The 18223-nt window shown below is 37.1% G+C and overlaps 1 protein-coding gene across 5 annotated transcripts in view; it reads left to right on the top strand.

The window, feature by feature from the left end:
- The window catches only part of OSBPL8 (oxysterol binding protein like 8), a 97294-nt gene that overhangs the window by 39257 nt on the left and 39814 nt on the right, over positions 1 to 18223 (top strand). For 2 of the 5 annotated variants that reach the window (XM_042468580.1, XM_042468578.1), the window contains exons 2-6: positions 4254 to 4401; positions 10518 to 10588; positions 14190 to 14288; positions 16677 to 16778; positions 17841 to 18044. In XM_042468580.1, coding sequence (XP_042324514.1) covers positions 4266 to 4401; positions 10518 to 10588; positions 14190 to 14288; positions 16677 to 16778; positions 17841 to 18044 — 612 coding nt within the window. In that variant the 5' untranslated portion in view covers positions 4254 to 4265. Of the gene's footprint in view, positions 1 to 3961; positions 4402 to 10517; positions 10589 to 14189; positions 14289 to 16676; positions 16779 to 17840; positions 18045 to 18223 lie in introns of all 5 variants that reach the window. The other 3 variants (XM_042468579.1, XM_042468576.1, XM_042468575.1) reach the window with 2 other exon arrangements.

The raw sequence follows: 18223 nt of genomic DNA on the forward strand, positions 1-18223 counted from the left end.
GTATGCACTGTGTGTGTATGCATATAATAATAATAACAACAATAACAACAGCAGCAATATTTATTTATTTATTTATTTATTTGTACCCTGCTCTTCAGCCAAAAGGCTATCAATTTCATATTTAAAAAAAGGCTTCAGGGAAAAATGTTGTTTTTTCCAAATGTTTTCAGTTTTTTTCGAGCCTTCCCATCTCTATTTAGAAATCATTTTCAGTTACAAATACCCATTCTAATTGGATGATTTAGGTATTGAATACTTTTGTAGTATAACTTTCTTAAGCATTCAAGCTTTACAACCTTACTTTTAAGCATTCTGTACTCTTTCTCATTCTTATAGCTAAGTATCTTGCTTCAGTTTAAGGATCTTGAGCCAGTGATGACTTGCAAAGATTAAGAACTTTCTGTGATAGAAGTCTGGCATTATTTTTGTTTCTCCACAGATTTTATGAATACTTTTTTTTCTGTTTGAGCATCATTAGTCAATATTAGGAAATCCCCTATGTATGTTCACTAGCTGAGAATTTTGTGTGCGTGTGTGTGTGTGTGCTTTCAAGTTGGCTGTTGACTTATGGCTGCACCATTAATTTCCTTGGGTTTTCTTAGGCAAAGTATACGCAGAAGTGGTTTTGTCATGCCTTCCTCTGAATTATAGCCAACAGTACCTGTTATTTGCCAAGTTTCCCATCCAAGTACTAACCTTGGCCAATCCTACTTAGCTTCCAAGACCAGACAGGATCTGTAGTCTTTAGGATATACTGTCACCCCTCTGTTTTTGTGGGGGATCCATTCCAGACCCCCTGCATATTTAAACCCCATAGGCTTGAATGGAGGCAGGCACCTCGGGTGCACGCCCCATTTTAACCCCCTCCACTTGCTCCTCATGAGAAAGTGAGGGTTGTGGATCTGAAGTCCACGCAGATGGAGAGGCAACTGTATAGTTACTCTCTTCATAATAATGAATCTGAATTTGAAAGATACAAGTCATTTGAGTGGTTATAAGGAGTTAGTTAAATTTCCATTTTTATTTCTGGTGGTTATTCCAAAAACATATTTACTAGTAATGGTTTGGCTGTCTCTGCAGACAAGAATTATTTCAGTTGTACTTCCATACATTGTAAAAACAAAATTTGGACAGTGGTTATGCACATGTATTTCCATTGTGATTTCTAAGAAGCTTATTGATGACTCAGTTACACTTTCAGTTTTGTGAGTCTTTAAATAAGTATCCATTTAAAAAAATCAAACTCTTGTTTTAGGGGAATCCAAACATTTTTCATTGCCCAAGTCACCATATTCTGTTGTTAAAATTTTTAATGTTAGCTGTCCTTTTATTGGCATGCACTATATTTTACTCTGTCCATTCAGGAATAGCTCTTGCTCTTAAAAAATTACAATGGTTAAGACCTCATATATTCAATTTAATTGAATATTATCATGGGAATATAGGTGGTGAACTCCACTGGATGACCTTGGGCAAAGCTGACCTTGCCACCTCAGAGGATGGCAATGGAAAATCCCCTCTAAAGAAACATGCCAAGAAAATCCCATGATAGGTTCACTTTAGGATTACCATAAGTCAAAAATGACTTGAAGGCACACAGCAACAACAGCAACACCATTTCCTTGTTAGCTGTTCCACAGTGGTTAAGACTCAGTGTACTTTAATGCTAAAAAGTCTGCAGTGACAATCCCAGATTAGAATGGGAAATGTATCATGGAGTAGGACTATACCATTGCTGTAAATCACATTATATTTGGTTTCTTCTGCTTTCCTGTTATAGTAACTGAATAGGAATGTGGGGTAATAAAATAGGGGATGAAAGATTGGGAGTAATAAAGAAAACAGAAGAAGAAAATGGATTTGCAATGGGGCCTGGAATTTGGGAGCAAGGGCACACCATAAACTAAGAGCAAGAAGAAAAAGATGTAGAAAAGGGAAGTGAGTGAGAGATAATGAAAAGATTTAACAATAAAATGAAGGAGTGAAATGAGATAAACTATTGCTAAAAGAAGAATGCAATTGAAATATTTCACTCTCTTATTGAAATTTGCTAAGGATGTGAAGTGATGTCATTTTAGTATAAACACTGGGAAATCAATGGACTTGATAGATGTTGTTCAGCACTGACTTAAATCAGTCTTGACAAGGCATGGCCAATGTTCTGAGGCAGTGGGAGATGTAGTCCAACAGGGCGGATCGAACATTCCCCATCCCTTAGTTTTGACTCAGAGCCTCTGTTTTCATTAAACCTTTCATTTATGTCAAGATTATACCATTTCAGACTGCAGGTGGAGGCTCTTACAATTAAATGATGTGCAGTACAAAAAAAGGTGCACAGAAAAGTTTGGATTTTGCAGAGAAAGTCTTCTAGTATAGACTTTGTCCTGATACAGTAGTTTTTATGGGTAGTAGCATTCTTTTGTAGAGAAACATTCCATCTTTGACAGAGAAAAATATGTCTGATTTTAAAAGTGGTACAGTCCAAACAGAGATTAGTGAGAACTAAGTCTGAATGTGAGGCTACTCTGCCTTCTCAAGTAAGTGTGCCAAGTAAGGCCTCCTTAAGCAGAAATGAGGTCCAATACGAAGGGGACTAGTTTCTGATCTCCAATATAACAGCATATGGGAGGATGACTCCAGTAAATGTTTATACTGTAGCACTTGCATGTAGTTTTGTAGATAAGAATATGAATTTAAATATTAAATCAAATATTGCTTGTAGAGAGTTGAACTAAAATATTGTCTATTAAATTGATTTAGTTTTATCCACATGCCCTGTATTTTTTATTTTAATTTTTTATGATAATGGTTTCAAATACAACTCTTCTTAAATCTTTTTCTTCCTTTTGTGTTCAATAGACATCTGTTTGCTAGGATAACAAGAATGTGGGCATGGACACTTACCAGAGCAGATCAGTGGGCAAGAGGGAGAGATGTTTAACTTTTTCATGTCTGTTGCTATTTCTCACACATGTTCTGTCAAATCAGTTTCCCCCACTTTTAGCTGGGTACATGTCCTGTTTCACAGCCTGTTTTGGGAAATATATACTAATAATGACTGAGGAATGCATATGGTAGAATTGGTGTGTTGAAAATTGGATAATTACTATTCCCCCTGCCCATTGATTCTGCCCTGTAGTTGCCCACCCACTTAGCTTAGTTACTAAGGAAACCATTGTTTCCCTTATAATGGGTAGTTCTGCCCTTAAATCCCTACACTTGAGAATAGATTCTGCTTGTGTATGTGTGTGTTACAGTTATAATTTGTGCCATGATAATAAATGGCACAGCTGAAATTTAATTGTATGAATAGTACATTATTATGTCATGTACCTGAGAAGTGAGCTCTGTCATAGCTCCCATTTCTTGTTCTCTGTCTGTTAATAAAATGCTGTAAGTCTCATCCAGGTGTGGGTACATAAAAATGAAAAACAGAATAAGATGTACAAAGAGGATTCAGAGCAGAAGATCTCACTTGGGACATTGATGCCATCTTGCTTCCATTGTGCTTTTCACTCAGAAATGGAAGAATAGAAGCTGACTTCAGTTGTGTGTATCTGGATAGGAGGAGGAGGATTTTCCATGAGGTCAGGAAGGGTTGTGTAAATGGTTTATGTTCTTCCCACTAGTTATTAAAATACCTATAGACTGGTCTAAATACAGTTGCTTGCCCCTACTAGAGTAAAAACATTGAATCAATAGGATGTACTATTAGCTTAGCATTTAGCAGGCAATTCATTGATCTATATAGTTGAGTTCAGGAGGGAGGTGGGATCCATGATGCTCACCTGGAGCCATCTTCTGTGAGCAGATTATTATTATTATTATTATTATTATTATTATTATTAGCAGAGGGCAGACCCTGAACCCCTAAGAGGTGCTTTCCAATAAGGTTTGGATGATTAGACAGTACAGAAACCTTTTTAATAACACCTTAATTTGATCTACTTTGTCACGACAGTTTTCTGGTGCCTGCAAAACAACGAAGAGTAACAACTTCTCTTGAGGCATACTGAATGAAATATGAAATGCTATTGCTGAAGGATTGGCAGCAGTTTTACTTGAATTCATAAATGTCTCTAGGCTTTCTTACCAACTTCATCAGCCTCACTTAGCTCTCATTCCAGTTGAGCACATGGCACTTGCTCTACATTTGTGGTTTGCATGTTGCTGATCTGACTGTAAGGGCAAAGGCTTTCTCTGCAACATTCTTATTACAATCCGCCTTCTGAATGACAACAATCATTACACAGAACAAGTAACTCATGAAGGAAGAGGGTCCACAACGACGTAGGTTTTCTTCATGTGCTGGGGTTTCGCTTCCTCCACGAGCTGATGGTCGAAAACTTGTCCGGAATGCTTCATTTGGAGGATACAACGAGCTTTCACCTGTCTTTCGAGGTTTGTTTTGCTTTTTTTATGTTGTCACTGAAATAGTTCTGTTTGCAAATGTTTTTATAGGCAGTACCTCTTTTTTCAAAAAGTCATTTACTGTTCGGGGGAGTCTTTTTGGAAGACATTGGATTGACTTTGAAATTGAGATTTGGAAATAATGTGATTTAAATATGTTCTGAGCATATTTTTAGCCTTTATGTAAGAAATTCTGCATGGGTTTAACTGTAGATAGGGTTAAATGTCTGTAGTGCAGCCATTCACTCACAAACCATAAGGTTGCGAGTTCAATACCAGCCAGGGCTCAAGCTTGATTCAGGCTTGCATCCTTCTGAGGTCGCTAAAATGAGTACCAGATTGTTGGGGGCAATTAGCTTACAGTTGTAAACTGCTTAGATGGTATGAAGTGGTATATAAATGAAGCTGCTATGCTATAATTTTAGTTCATTAGAAAGGCATTTTGTGGATTGTGAATTGTGTTTTTCAACAGGGCCAGTCCTACCATTAGGAGCAAACAGAGCTTTGTGCCTTTTAAGCTATCCTGTTGCCCTCAGGCATGGTGCGGGATTCCTATTCCCATTGTTGAAGAAAGATTCAGTTTTCAGTTGGTTTCTGTATATGAAACTGTAGTTGGGGTGGAGTAGATGATATCTGTTATTTATAACTCCTGTGAATTTAAAAGTCAAATTTCGTGTTGTGTTAAATCAGTGCTATGTCCTCAACATTCACATTCTCTGACATTAAAAAAAAACTACTCATAATATTGCATGCATGGTTTACATTTGTATTTGCGATTGAATGATCAGACTTGATATAATGGAAAGATACTGTGAAAGTAAATTAGTTAATTTATAATTAGAATAATAGATTTGGAAGAGACCCCAAGGCCCACCCAGTACAACTCCCTGCCGTGCAGGAACACACATTCAAAGCAACCCTGACAGATGGTCATCCAGCCTCTGTTTAAAAACCTTCAAAGAAGGAGACTCCACCACATTCTGAGGGAGTGTTTTCCACTGTTGAACAGCTCTTACTATCAGGAAGTTCTTCCTAGTTTTGAGGTGGAATATCTTTTCCTGTAGTTTGAGTCCATTGTTCTGGCTCTCGTTCTCTGGAGTTGCAGTTGCAGAAAACAAGCTTGTTCCATCCTCAGTATGACACCTCTTCAAATATTTAAACAAGGCTATCATTTCACCTCTTAACCTTCTCTTCAGGCTAAACATATCCAGCTGCCTCTCTTCATAGGATATGGTTTCCAGATCCTTCATCATTTTGGTCATCCTCTTCTGGATATGCTACAGCTTCTCAATATCTTTTTTGAATTGTGGTGCCCAGAACTGGACACAGTATTCCTGCCCAAAGCAGTATAGAGTGATACTGTTACTTCCATTGATCTAGACATTATACTTCTAGAATTGCTTTGACTCTTTTAGCTGCTGCATGACACTGTTGACACATGTTCAAGTTGTGGTCTGTTCGGATTCTTAGATCCCTTTCAAGTGCACTGTTTTTAAGCCAGGTGTCCCCCATTCTATATCTATGCATTTCATTTTTTCTACCCAAGTGCAGTATCTTACATTTCTCCCTATTAAAATTCATTTTGTTAGTTTTGGCCCAGCTTTCTGATCTATTAAGGTCAGTTTGAATTTTGATCCTTTCCTCTGGAGTGTTATCTACGCCTCCTAATCTGGTGTTATTTGCAAATTTGATAAGCATGCCCTTTATTCCTTCATCCAAGTAATTGATAAAGATATTGAATAGCAATTGGCCCACGACAGATCCCTGTGGCACACTGCTAGTCACTTTTCTCCTAAATGAAGAGGAGCCATTGTGAGCACCCTTTGTGTTCAGCCGGTCAACCAATTACAAATCCATCTAACAGTAGCCTTATCTAATCCACATTTTACTACCTTCTTTACAAGAATATTGTGGGGGACCTTGTCGAAGGCTTTACTGAAATCAAGATATTTTACATCCACAGCATTCCCTTCATCTTCCAAGCTGGTGATTTTTTTTTTGTCTGGCTTCTGTAATTGTGAGCTTCTGGCTTCATTTTAATGGACCTTTTAGTAATCTGCATTTTTCTTTTTTTGTAAATCTATCATTTGACCATAAATATGATGCCACTCTCCTAAAAATCATAATCACCATATTTATTTATATACCTTAGCCTTTTTCCTGTTTTAACTATAGGTCCTTTGTTGGTAGTCTTAGCCATATCCTATCAACTGACATTTTGTTATATCTTTTTGAAAGCTCATTTGGCTAGTAAAATGTAATGACCTGAAATATTCTGATTTTGATTCCTGTGTTAATATAAATTGCTGCATGTCTGTACGTGGATTTGGTCTCAAGAGGAACCAACTGTGAACAATATAATGCTGTTAACTCCAGCAGTGCTACCTTCCCTTAATGCAGTGGTTCCCAACCTTCCTAATGCCGCGACCCTTTAATACAGTTCCTCATGTTGTGGTGACCCAAACCCATGAAATTATTATCGTTGCTACTACATAACTGTAATTAAATAGGTGTTTTCTAATGGTCTTAGGTGACCCCCATGAAAGGGTTATGCGACCCCCAAAGGGGTCCCGACCCACAGGTTGGGAACCACTGCCTTAATGACATCCCCTTAAAAGGGGGGGGGAGTAGAGGGATGGTGTAGTAACATTATTTTATATTTCATGCTGTTTCTAATACTGTATGTCTCTCATTGGAATTTCATTTATGTTCTTTCCCATCAGTGCCTTTGGATTTAATGAGCACACTGGATTTCTATAAAGGGTTGCACACATATTCTGGAGGACTCTACACATTAAGTGAAAGAATTGTATTTAAACTTGTAAATTCTCTGCAATACATCTATATTCACATTAATTTTAAGAAGTCAAAATTTTTGACCATCATTAACATTTAACTGTTTTCTTTCATCATTCTGTGTACTTCTTGTGGGAGTAAATCCCACAGAGCTCTACAGAATATAAATTGGTTGTAAATGTATTGAATGCTGTGTTATGAAAAAAGGAGAAAAGCTAAGTAGATGCTAGTTTAAAAGGGCTGTGGATTTCAAGCAATGCATCCTAATTTTCAGGAAATTTAATGCCTTTTCAAGCTGGTTTTTCATTTTACTATTGATGAAATATTATTATTATTATTATTATTATTATTATTATTATTATTGATCACGTAGTCATCTTTGACAACACTGGCTCCCTTGGCTTACTAACCAGTTGAACACTTACAGTCGGACACAACAATCACACCTAAGGGGAAACCTTTATGTTTATTGACTTTTAGCCCATCATATGCATATTTGTTTAGCAGCAAATTTCCTGGCTAGCCTGTTTCCATAGTTGTTAGGCCTGGAAATAAACCCATTGAATCAGTTGTTGAATAGTGAGTTAACACTTAAGCAGATCCCATTAGTGCAGTAGGCCTTCTCTAATTGGGAATACTGGGATGATTCGTGCTTCTATCTCCATAACATCCAATCTGTTGATTTTATGTCTTCATGCTCTTGAAACATCCACTAGAATGGGCCCTTGATTTCTGCTGGGGTTGAGTTTCAAGACACGCTCTCCCACGTATTCCAAAACCTGTGGATGCTCAAGTGGCTTCAGTAGGAGGGTGCAGGATATGTGGACCGCGCTAGATGATACCTTAAGGGGGGGGCATTGCTCCTCAAACATCTGCTTTTGATCAGAAATTGTCTATGCCATTTGCCTGTTTCCCTTTAAAATGTTGAAGACATGGCATGAATGGGGTGAGGCTCAGTGGAAAGAGAAAGGAGAGGCCCCAGGGTCTTTTTAATTAAAAATATTTTTAAAATTACAAATTTTTATACTTTTAAATTCTTCTTTTAAAAATCACATTTTACCAAATTTTCACTTTAACCACATGAAATTATGTGCAAGTAAATACATTTGGGCTGTGCTCATGATAATTGTAATTTAAAAGGTATATATTTTCATTTAACTAGTTGTTTATGTCACAACTATTACCAGTACATTCAGTGATATATGGAAATTATGATTTATGAATTACATCAGTACAAAAAACATTCCTAAGAATTCTATATGGTATGGTATGGGAAGAGATCAAGGGGGGATGATACCATGAGTTATTGCACCAAGTGATGCCACTGGGTCCTATTATATACAGTGATATAGTAAAATGGTGTCCCTTATATAAAATAGCAAAATTAAGGAATTTATATTTTTGGAACATTTTCAAGTTGTTGTTGGTTGAATCTGTGCAGAATCTGCAGAAATGGAGGGTTGACTGTATTGTAAACACGTTTTTCATTGACTTATTAAAAACAAATATTACAGAGGTGCATAACGCATTATTTTTCAAAATATTGCATTAGAGAACTTGTGTTAGTAATAACATAACAGATAGTATACATTAGAAGATCAAGTGTAGAAGAGCAACAATAATGGCCACATTTGGATGAACAGGTTCTGATTTCATAAACCAGGATATTTTAATTACTGTATGCTTCCATCTACAGTGCGTCCATGTCATAAGCAGAAACACTATATGAGGCTTTCAGTTTACACTGAAAGCCACACAGTGGAACAGGCAATGGTGCATGCACCCATGGTGCGCACATCCCATGCGTGAGCCCCATTGTTTTCAATGGGGCTCGAGCATACATGATATTTGCCTTACGTGGGGGGGGGGGGGATCCGGAACAAATCCCCCACGTAAGGCAAAAACACACTGTACTTTCTTTCCCTGCTTCATATACAGGGAAGCAGCAGTTACAACCAAGTCCAAAAAATGATCGTTAATGGCTAGGGTATTCTGGCACCTTTGGTGCCATTTATTATTTTATGTATGAGCAGGAATGCAAGTAAGGAAGGCTATAGTTAATCATAATTTCCTGTTATATATGAAGTGGTAATTATTGTTGTTAGCTTTCATATAAGCCAAGAATTGGCTTACAAAACTCTGATTAGTTTCCATTAAACATAGTTTCAAGTTCAGAAGAAGCCAGAAGCTATGGTTAACTTCAGCTTCTTTGTTTGTTTGTTTGTTTGTTTCACAATTAAAGAGACTTTTGTCATTTGATTTAAGATTAGCTGGTGGGAGGAGTTGGCAATAAATATTTATATTACCTTTTGAAGTTTGTATTTGCAGATGCAGTATAAAAAGATTGGAAACAAAATTTGTTTTGTTTCTTGGGCTGAAAACAGACAGCGGCAAAGGGGCGGCTTAACGCCACACCTTTGAGCGCCGGTTTGGGGGCCAGAGCAAACACCCCCAGCATTTTCCCAGTGCAAAAATAAGCAGCAGAAAGCTGGTTTTTGCACCAAGAAAAGACGACTTTGCCGCTGTGGTGGCAGTTTTTGCAGATTTTGGAAACACTGAGCCATTGAAACGCTACTGCCATGTGGTTGCTCAGAGCGGCTTCACAGCATGTTCCCAGCATCTTGGGGATGTGTATTGTGTGTATGCCACGCCCCCAAGCCACTGGGAAGCTGGCTCTTTTTGCTGGTCTGTACCAGCAGTTGGTCTCCCATGTGACTTTAACATCAAACATAATTTTCTTATTTTTAAAAGAATTGTGGCACTGGCAAATGATATTTACATCCCAAATATACTTAGTTAGAATTTAATAGATTTGTTATTTGAGTAAATATATTTCTTGTAGTAGAATATTGTCCCTAGAGGCATATCTTAGCACTATATGCCACTATATTTCAGTCATATGTCTTTCCAGCATAAGATGATATTGTGTTGTTGTTGTGCCTTCAAGTCATTCCAGTTTATGGCAGCACTATTGTGAACTTCCTATCACCACGTTATTGCCAAAGGTCACCCAACAAGTTGCTAAGGCTGAATGAGGATTTGAACCCTGGTCTCCAGAATCATAATCCAGCACTCAGACCACTACACCACACCCGCTCACTTAGAAATATTTTAAATAAATACAATTGAAACCTAGTTTCTGAATAATGTGGATAGAAATGTTTTATCTTTATATTAACTATATTTTATATTTTACTGTTTTAAATGTTTTTACTTTTCCTTGCTGAATCTTCACTTGAAAGCCAGAATAGGAATCTTTAAAATAAATGGCATACACTGGAGTAATGCAGTCATCTCAAATTCTTGTTTAGGGTTTGACAGAGGGAAGGATGATGCATCACAAAGTAAAGATGATTCTGCACAATCCATGTCAAAAAGCAAGGTAAGTACATTAGCTATGGTAAAATAGCAAACACATTGTTCAATTTGCTACATTTAAATATATTTTTTCCAGTAAATGTTTTAGTGTTGCCTCATTGGTTCAATAATGCACTGATAATGCACAATTTGTATAAATATCCTACTACTCTAGATATATGTTTAATAAGGATCATATTTCAGAATTAAGTACACTATGGTCTGTTACAGACTGCCAAAATAAAGCTGCTTCGGGTCTCTTTGGAGGTATGCTGTTTAAATGATGCATGCATCCTAAGAATCCGAAAGCTGCACCAAAGCTGCACTCCGGTGCTTAGGAATGGAGTGTGGCTTTGGCGCGACCTCCGGACTCTTAGGACCCAAGCATCATTTAAATAGCATACCTCCAAAGAGACCCGAAGCAACTTTATTTTGGCAGTCTGCAACAGGCCCAAGTTTGTATCTTTTACATCAATTTATTTAAAATGTTTCTAAGTCCTCGTTTTAGGGTGTGGTAGAGGGAAATAAATTCCTATTCCTAAATCATGTCCTCAAGACTGAAATGAAGGATGGCCTTCATAATGGTATGATATTTACAGCAAGCAACATAATTTTGAATGAGCAAAGTGTTTTAAAAATGCTTTACACATTAAGTGTCATTTAAAGCCATAAAATAAGTAACATATGTAGCTTTGGTTATAACACAAATGCGGATGCACAGATGATTCCCACTTCTAATTTAGAGTCATAATATTTGCAATATAATGTGAGCACTCAGTAATACAGTAATAATTTTAAAAACCACTTGGCAAGAAAAAAGTGAGAACTGCTCAAGAGTACTGTGATTCTTTAACAAATTGGTTAGTAGGCTAGAATATGTCTAACATACATGATAATTGGACATCATACCTGAAATACAATATATTGTATTGAATATATTTCATATTTTATAAAAATGTAGAGCAAGTGATGATCAAGTTTTGTAGCTGAGAGGTTGAGCTCTAAGATCAGTGCTGGCTGTTTCTTCATTGCACTCTTCTGTAACATGGAGTCTGAAAAATGAACTGATAAGACTGGGATTCAGTATATTCTGTAAACAGTATTAAGGTCTAATTGTGCTGAGACTGTCTTTATACCATTTTTCATTTGATAACCCATAATACCTCATCTTTCTGATTTTTGGAGGTACTCACATAACTACTTTCATCATTTAATAGTTAACTTTGAAATATTAGCTTTACTGGGTTCAGTATTCCACCAATAATTCATGTCACTGCCACTTGTATGGATTGTTTGGTTCCCTTTTTCCCTTCATCAGTACTGTATATCCATCAGAATTACTGCTTCTGCCAGAAAGGGTGATTTACATGGTAAACATGGGTGATTTAGATGTGACACTTCAGCCATATAGAAATGGTTTCTCAGCAGCTGATGTGTGCAAAGAGAAAACAGAAACTAGGCAGTACCTAATAATAGAGCAATGGTCAAGGTCACTGGTGTGCAAGTCTTCTTCCTGAATCTGTAGAAGCAGTGAATGGCCAGTTTATGAATTGGTTTTTAAAAAAGGCATGTTTATCCTTGGGAAAAAATCAGAATGAAAAGATCCAAATAAAACCATGCTTTTAGAAGTCTGATTGATGTATATTGTTGTTAAAACTGCTTATAATGTATCCATTTTGTGTAGAATCTACTGCTTTGCTTGTAATTTGAGCAACAGTTACAATTGTTTTGGTGAGTTACAGAGTTTGGATCTTTTCTTGAAAAGTCATACAGAAAATGTGTGTGTACAGAGATGCTTAATTTCTTAACAAGAGTGTCTTTTCTCCTGTGCCCATCCTGGAATTGTACTTTGGATTCCTCAGAAGCAGCTACTGAGGTTTCACTTGCACATGTGCTCTTTAGGTTGTAGAGCCCTCAAATTACCTAAAGGAGCTGCATGAATTGTGGCCTCTGAGTCTGAATCTTTTTTATATTGGAGTTCTGTATCAGAAAAGCAAATGAGTAAGATAGGTTTTGATAAAAACATTGGCCTTTTATTCAACAGGAAGATTTTGTTGGCTCCTAATATCTTACTTAATCTCCTCTTGTCAGTCAAACTGATGTTTTGATATCCAGGAAAACAAATGTCTTGTAACTCATCCAAAGTATATTTTTAGTGAGCAAATGCTTACTGAGAAATTCCTAGTAACTTGGTTACAATATCAGCAAGAGAAGAGTGACAGGTTGCCAGAATAGTTCTGAGACTCTACCAGTTCTATTATTATCACCAGTTTTTTCCCCTTCCAGAATGTGGGCAGTACGTATAAAGAAACCATTTTTAGACTATTGAGGCCAAGGGGTTGAATTGTTTTCAACACAAGGAATTGGACTGGTGGAAGTGAAATTTCTCATCCATCCACCCCATTGGAAGCCCTTCTCGCTTTCTGCTAATGCTACAGAGAGAGTCAAGGGACTATTCTCAGTGGGATGATTTGTGATGTGGGAGTGGGATCTGAAATTTGATACAGGTATTCTCCATAAGCCTAACACAGAATCTGGATCCAACCCAATCCCAGAACCACTACGAAACCCTGTGTTGCCACAGTAAAAATTTAGCATGCTATAAGTCAGTGGGCAATTGTGGATGGGAGAGGGGGTATTCCCTCCACATCGTTACTAGCAGGCTGCTCCATCATGTTTTGGCACACCAGAAATGTGATCTGTCCCTTACAGCTGTCATATTGACTGATTTTCAGTCCCTTTTTTTCTTCTGAGTGTGGAGGCTCTGATAGGTCCAGGATGACCAGATGCCCTCCTTTTCCAGAATATATCCTACATTTCAACTTCTGTTCAGGAGGAATTTTAAAATGACCTACATTTTGAGCATGACTAAGAAGCATGAATTTACATTTATACTAGTGTTTTCAGTTTTTGTTTTACCGTGACCTACATTTTTCTTGAATGTCCTACATTTTGCAGTGCCTTGTCCTCCTTTGCTGTTAGGACATCTGGTCACCTTGAATGGGTGGGGAAGGTAAACTGTTGTACTTCTACCTGATTTTGAGTACGTTTGGCCAGTTGTCAGGCAAAAAATGCCTAAAAGTTAATGCAAAAATTTCCCTTTAAATTCTAGGGGATCTGGAAGGCCTCAGGGGCCATACATTGGGATCTTAGGAACTGCATGCAGTCTGTTGATCATACTTTGCTCATTCCAACACTTAAATGAAATAAAATTATGCATCTCTAGAATAAAATTGTAATATATTCAGGGAACTGTTCTTAATACTAGCATGGAGAAATTCCATATTTTCCTTGATGGAGCAGGAAGTAAGTCTATAGGTGGCATTGAGCGTGGGAAGTCTTATTTCTCTTTGCCCATGTGAAGCTCAGTTGACAATTTTGAACTCTGTTCTTCAAAATGATCATTTTTAAAAGTCAAGCAGAGACACATGCAAAGTACGATATGAAGACTTGTTTTAGGATTCATTAAAGTTCCTTATCTGCCCCAATGAAATGAAGCAATATAAATATAAACCTTAGAGCTGTAGGCTGACAAACTTTCTGGTTTTCTCATTTTGCTTCACTGAAGTTTAATTGACTAAAAGATAACTAGTATTTTACTCATTATTTGTGATGTATATTTTCAGTCAGAATCTAAGCTTTATAATGGGTCAGAGAAGGATATTACCGCTGCCTCCACCAACTCCTCTTCTGCTACTAAGCTCACCAAGAAGGAGTCTCTTAAGGTGAGTGGCTTTCCAAAACAGCATGCTTACAATCCCCATTCTTCTGGCTAGGCAGCATCACTCAAGCTAAACAGGAAATACTGAAGACCTTCAGAGATACATTAGGATATTGGAAAAGCTGCAGTGTTGAATCAATTAGTATCATAATTATCTTTAGAAAATACTTTACATGGCTTGATGCATCTTTAGAATATAGTGTGTTTCTTAAGGATAGTGATAAATAACCTGTAGCCTTCCAAATGGACTGCCAAGAGCCCCACCAACATCACCAATAGTCAAGAATGATAGAAGTGATAGTCCAGCATTTAGAGACCCCTAGGTTCCCCAGCCCTATTGTTCTGTGTAGTGTCTGTGATACACATATGAGCACACCTGCACAGAATACCTTGAAAACAGTCTAGATTTTAGCAATGGTCTTCTTGGCAAGCCTGTTGATGGGCTCTACCAGTTTTTATACAAGACTATTCTGTTACATGAGCCCCCAGTTCAAAGTTGCAGCCCAAAGTGGTACAGCCTACACGTGGCTTTACAGCAATAGCATCTTCATTTATATACTGCTTCATACCACTCTAAGCAATCTCTAAGTGGGTTACAACTGTAAGCTAATTGTCCCCATCAAGCTGGGTACTCATTTTAGTGACCTTGGAAGAATGCAAGCCTAAGTCAAGCCTGAGCCCTGGCTGGTATTGAACTCACAACCTTGTGGTTTGTGAGTGAGTGCCTGCAGTACAGGCATTTTAACCATTTATCTAAGTGAGAATTATGCATAGACAAATTTGATCAGCCTTTGCCAACCTGCTGTACTTCAGATGTTTTGGACTAAAACTTCCAATTCAGGCTGTTGGTAATATTGGCTGGGGAAGATAGGAGTTGTGGTCTAAAAAGTATCTAAAGGCCACCAAGATGAAGAGGGCTGGACTCTGGTATGTTTACTGTTAGGGATGAGAAATGATTGCTTCCAAGTGGCCATGGGGATTTATTTCTGGTGAAAATAAATATGTTACTAGTCATTACCACTATGTGGTACATGAGTATATACAGTAATCACTAATGATAAATTTAAAATATGCATAATTATTATGAGATAATATAGTAAATGAGAGAAAGTGTGATGTAGTGTTTTTAACTGCTGGACTAAGACTCTGGGAGATTAAGGTTTGAATCCCTGCTTAGCCATGGAAACCCACTGGGTCATGTTGGTCAGGTCATGCTCTCTCAGCCTCAGATGGAAGGCAATGACAATTTTCATCTGAGTAAATAGTCCCAAGAGAACTCTAGGATAGGGCAACCATAAGTTAGAGTTGAATCAATGGCACACAACAGCAAGAACAACAATGTAGTTCTTAGGAAAACACAGAAAGTAGAATAACTTAATGCAAATCTGTTTTTAAAAAAGTGAAAGTTTGCCAAGTCACCGCCAGTTGTAACTTCTAGTTAGTGTGGCATTTAAGCACCAGAAGAGCAGAATGTTTGTTTTTGTAGGTAAGTAAGTAGGTGGCCAGGAACAAATACACAAACAAATCAGAATTACATAAATACCTATTGTTAACATAGTCATATGCTATACTAACTGTGAAAGAATTCAGTGAAACAATCATTTCACTTATTCATCATCTCTTATACTTTGGTACCAGCAAGTGTTCTTGTCAACAGATATTGGTTTGTTTGTTAAAATATTTATATTCCAGCCTGTGTCAGGTTTTGGGTGTAGACAGTAAAGCAACAATTTAGAATAGTGCACACCATGTATAAAAGCTCTACATTCTCTCCAGGCCATGGTTCATATGTCCTAAAAGCTTTGGTGAAAATCTAAGTTTGAACTTGGTATAAAATGAATCTAACTGCACTAAATGAGTATCCAAGGGGGACAGCCATGCTATAGCAAAGAAGGCCATCCTTGAATGTCCACATAATGTAAGTTTATATAGCTGAAGAACCATCATATAAAGAGACTTTATATGAAACTGGCTAGCAATAGGTATTATATAATGATGATAAACAGCTCAGCTAGTACTGCTGTTGTTGATTTTTTATCAACTGAACTAAGGATGCATCCACACTGCAGTAATAATAGGAGTTTGACACCACTTTAACTGCCATGGTTTAATGCTATGGAATTCTGGGATTTGTAATTTTGTGAGATATTTAGCCTTCTTTGTCAGAGTGCTCTGGTGCCATGACAAACTACAAATCCCAGGATTACATAGGATGGCACCATGACAGTTAAAGCAGCTTCAAACTGCATTAATTCTGCAGTGTGGATGCAGCCATGGCATGTTACATTTCCTTTTATATTTTGACTTTCGCTTTTTGCAAGACTAGGCAATTCATAAACATTTTCCCATTAGTTAAATTTCTTACTCCCTCTTGTTCATACTTTATTTACAGGTTCAAAAGAAAAATTACAGGGAAGAGAAGAAAAGAGCTACGAAAGAATTACTTAGTACAATCACAGATCCATCAGTCATTGTCATGGCTGACTGGCTAAAGGTCAGAAAATGTGTGTAATATTAGTGAAAGTTGTAGTTGTTGTTTATCTACCAGAATAGTAAATAGTGGAATCCTGCTTAGCTTCTGATGTTTACCCACAGCAGTCAGAGAATGTATTAATTGTATCCCAAAGGCTCAGTATTTGATGGTTTAGGAACCAAGGGGAATACCTAGCTGCTGCTTTATTGCGGTTGCCATGGCTACTTCTGTCTGTGGTGACTAATTGAATTGGTGATCCCTTTGTATTAAATTTGATTTGAATTACAAGATGTTTCTTAGAGGAACATTTTGTAATTCATATATTGATATACAGTTTTTTTTAACAGACTATTTCTTGGAAGCAGACATACATTCTCTTCATATGTGTGGACATAAAGTTAAGCCTGAGATGTTGCTGCTCCAACCTCATTGTTTTCCTAGATGGATTAAAATCTGATGGCTTGTTGATGTGCTTTTTTAATTTTTAATTTATTATTTACAGTAGTATCTTTCATGACAGCCTTTTATTTTTCACTCTGAAAAAATAACTCTGAATTAAATTAGGCCAAGAGTGTGATTTCCTTGAGGCTTGCCAGGTGAGCCTCAGTGCAGACTGGGGATCATGTGAACCTGCATTCAATTCATATTTCAACCTTGCACCTTAACCAGTAGATTGTACAACTGTCAACTGAGGCTCTTTCATCAGGAATGGTGTCTCCATTTATGCATGTAACATAAAATAGTAACTTACAAGTGGAATCCTATACTCAGCTGGTAGTCTCTATACTCTTACTTCTGAGTGGATTTGTATAGGATTACTTTGCATGGTTTAATTTCAGAGAAAAGCAACCTGCATATTACATTTGATATCCTTTAGTAATTTGGCTTACTAGACTATCAAGTAACATTATAGAGTGTATAGTATTATTCGGTTTGTGGATGAGTGTATGAGATTAGACTGATACTTAGAAATATCTTATTGCAGTTTTATAATACTGAAGAGGTTGCATATATTGTAAGGGAGGTCTTCTTTGCTTGGAATGATTTTTTTAATAGACTAAACACTTCTTTTTTCCTGTTCAGATTCGTGGTACACTGAAAAGCTGGACCAAACTTTGGTGTGTGCTGAAACCAGGAGTATTGCTTATTTACAAAACTCCTAAAAATGGTCAGTGGGTGGGAACAGTACTTTTGAACGCATGTGAACTCATTGAGCGGCCTTCAAAAAAGGATGGATTTTGTTTCAAACTTTTCCATCCTTTGGAGCAGTCTATCTGGGCTGTAAAGGTAAGTGAATATGTATTCTTAATGCTGAATAGAACATTATACTGATGACATGCTAAACCTTTCTGAACCTTTAAATATTAATCATCTCAGAGTACTTTCATTTGGCATAGTTGGGTCTAGCAGACCTATATCACTGTTAAATTTAGCTTATTTTCTCAGATCTTAGTTCCCTGAATAAT

This window comes from Sceloporus undulatus, chromosome 5, assembly GCF_019175285.1.
Source record: "Sceloporus undulatus isolate JIND9_A2432 ecotype Alabama chromosome 5, SceUnd_v1.1, whole genome shotgun sequence".
In the NCBI taxonomy this organism is placed as follows: domain Eukaryota; kingdom Metazoa; phylum Chordata; class Lepidosauria; order Squamata; family Phrynosomatidae; genus Sceloporus; species Sceloporus undulatus.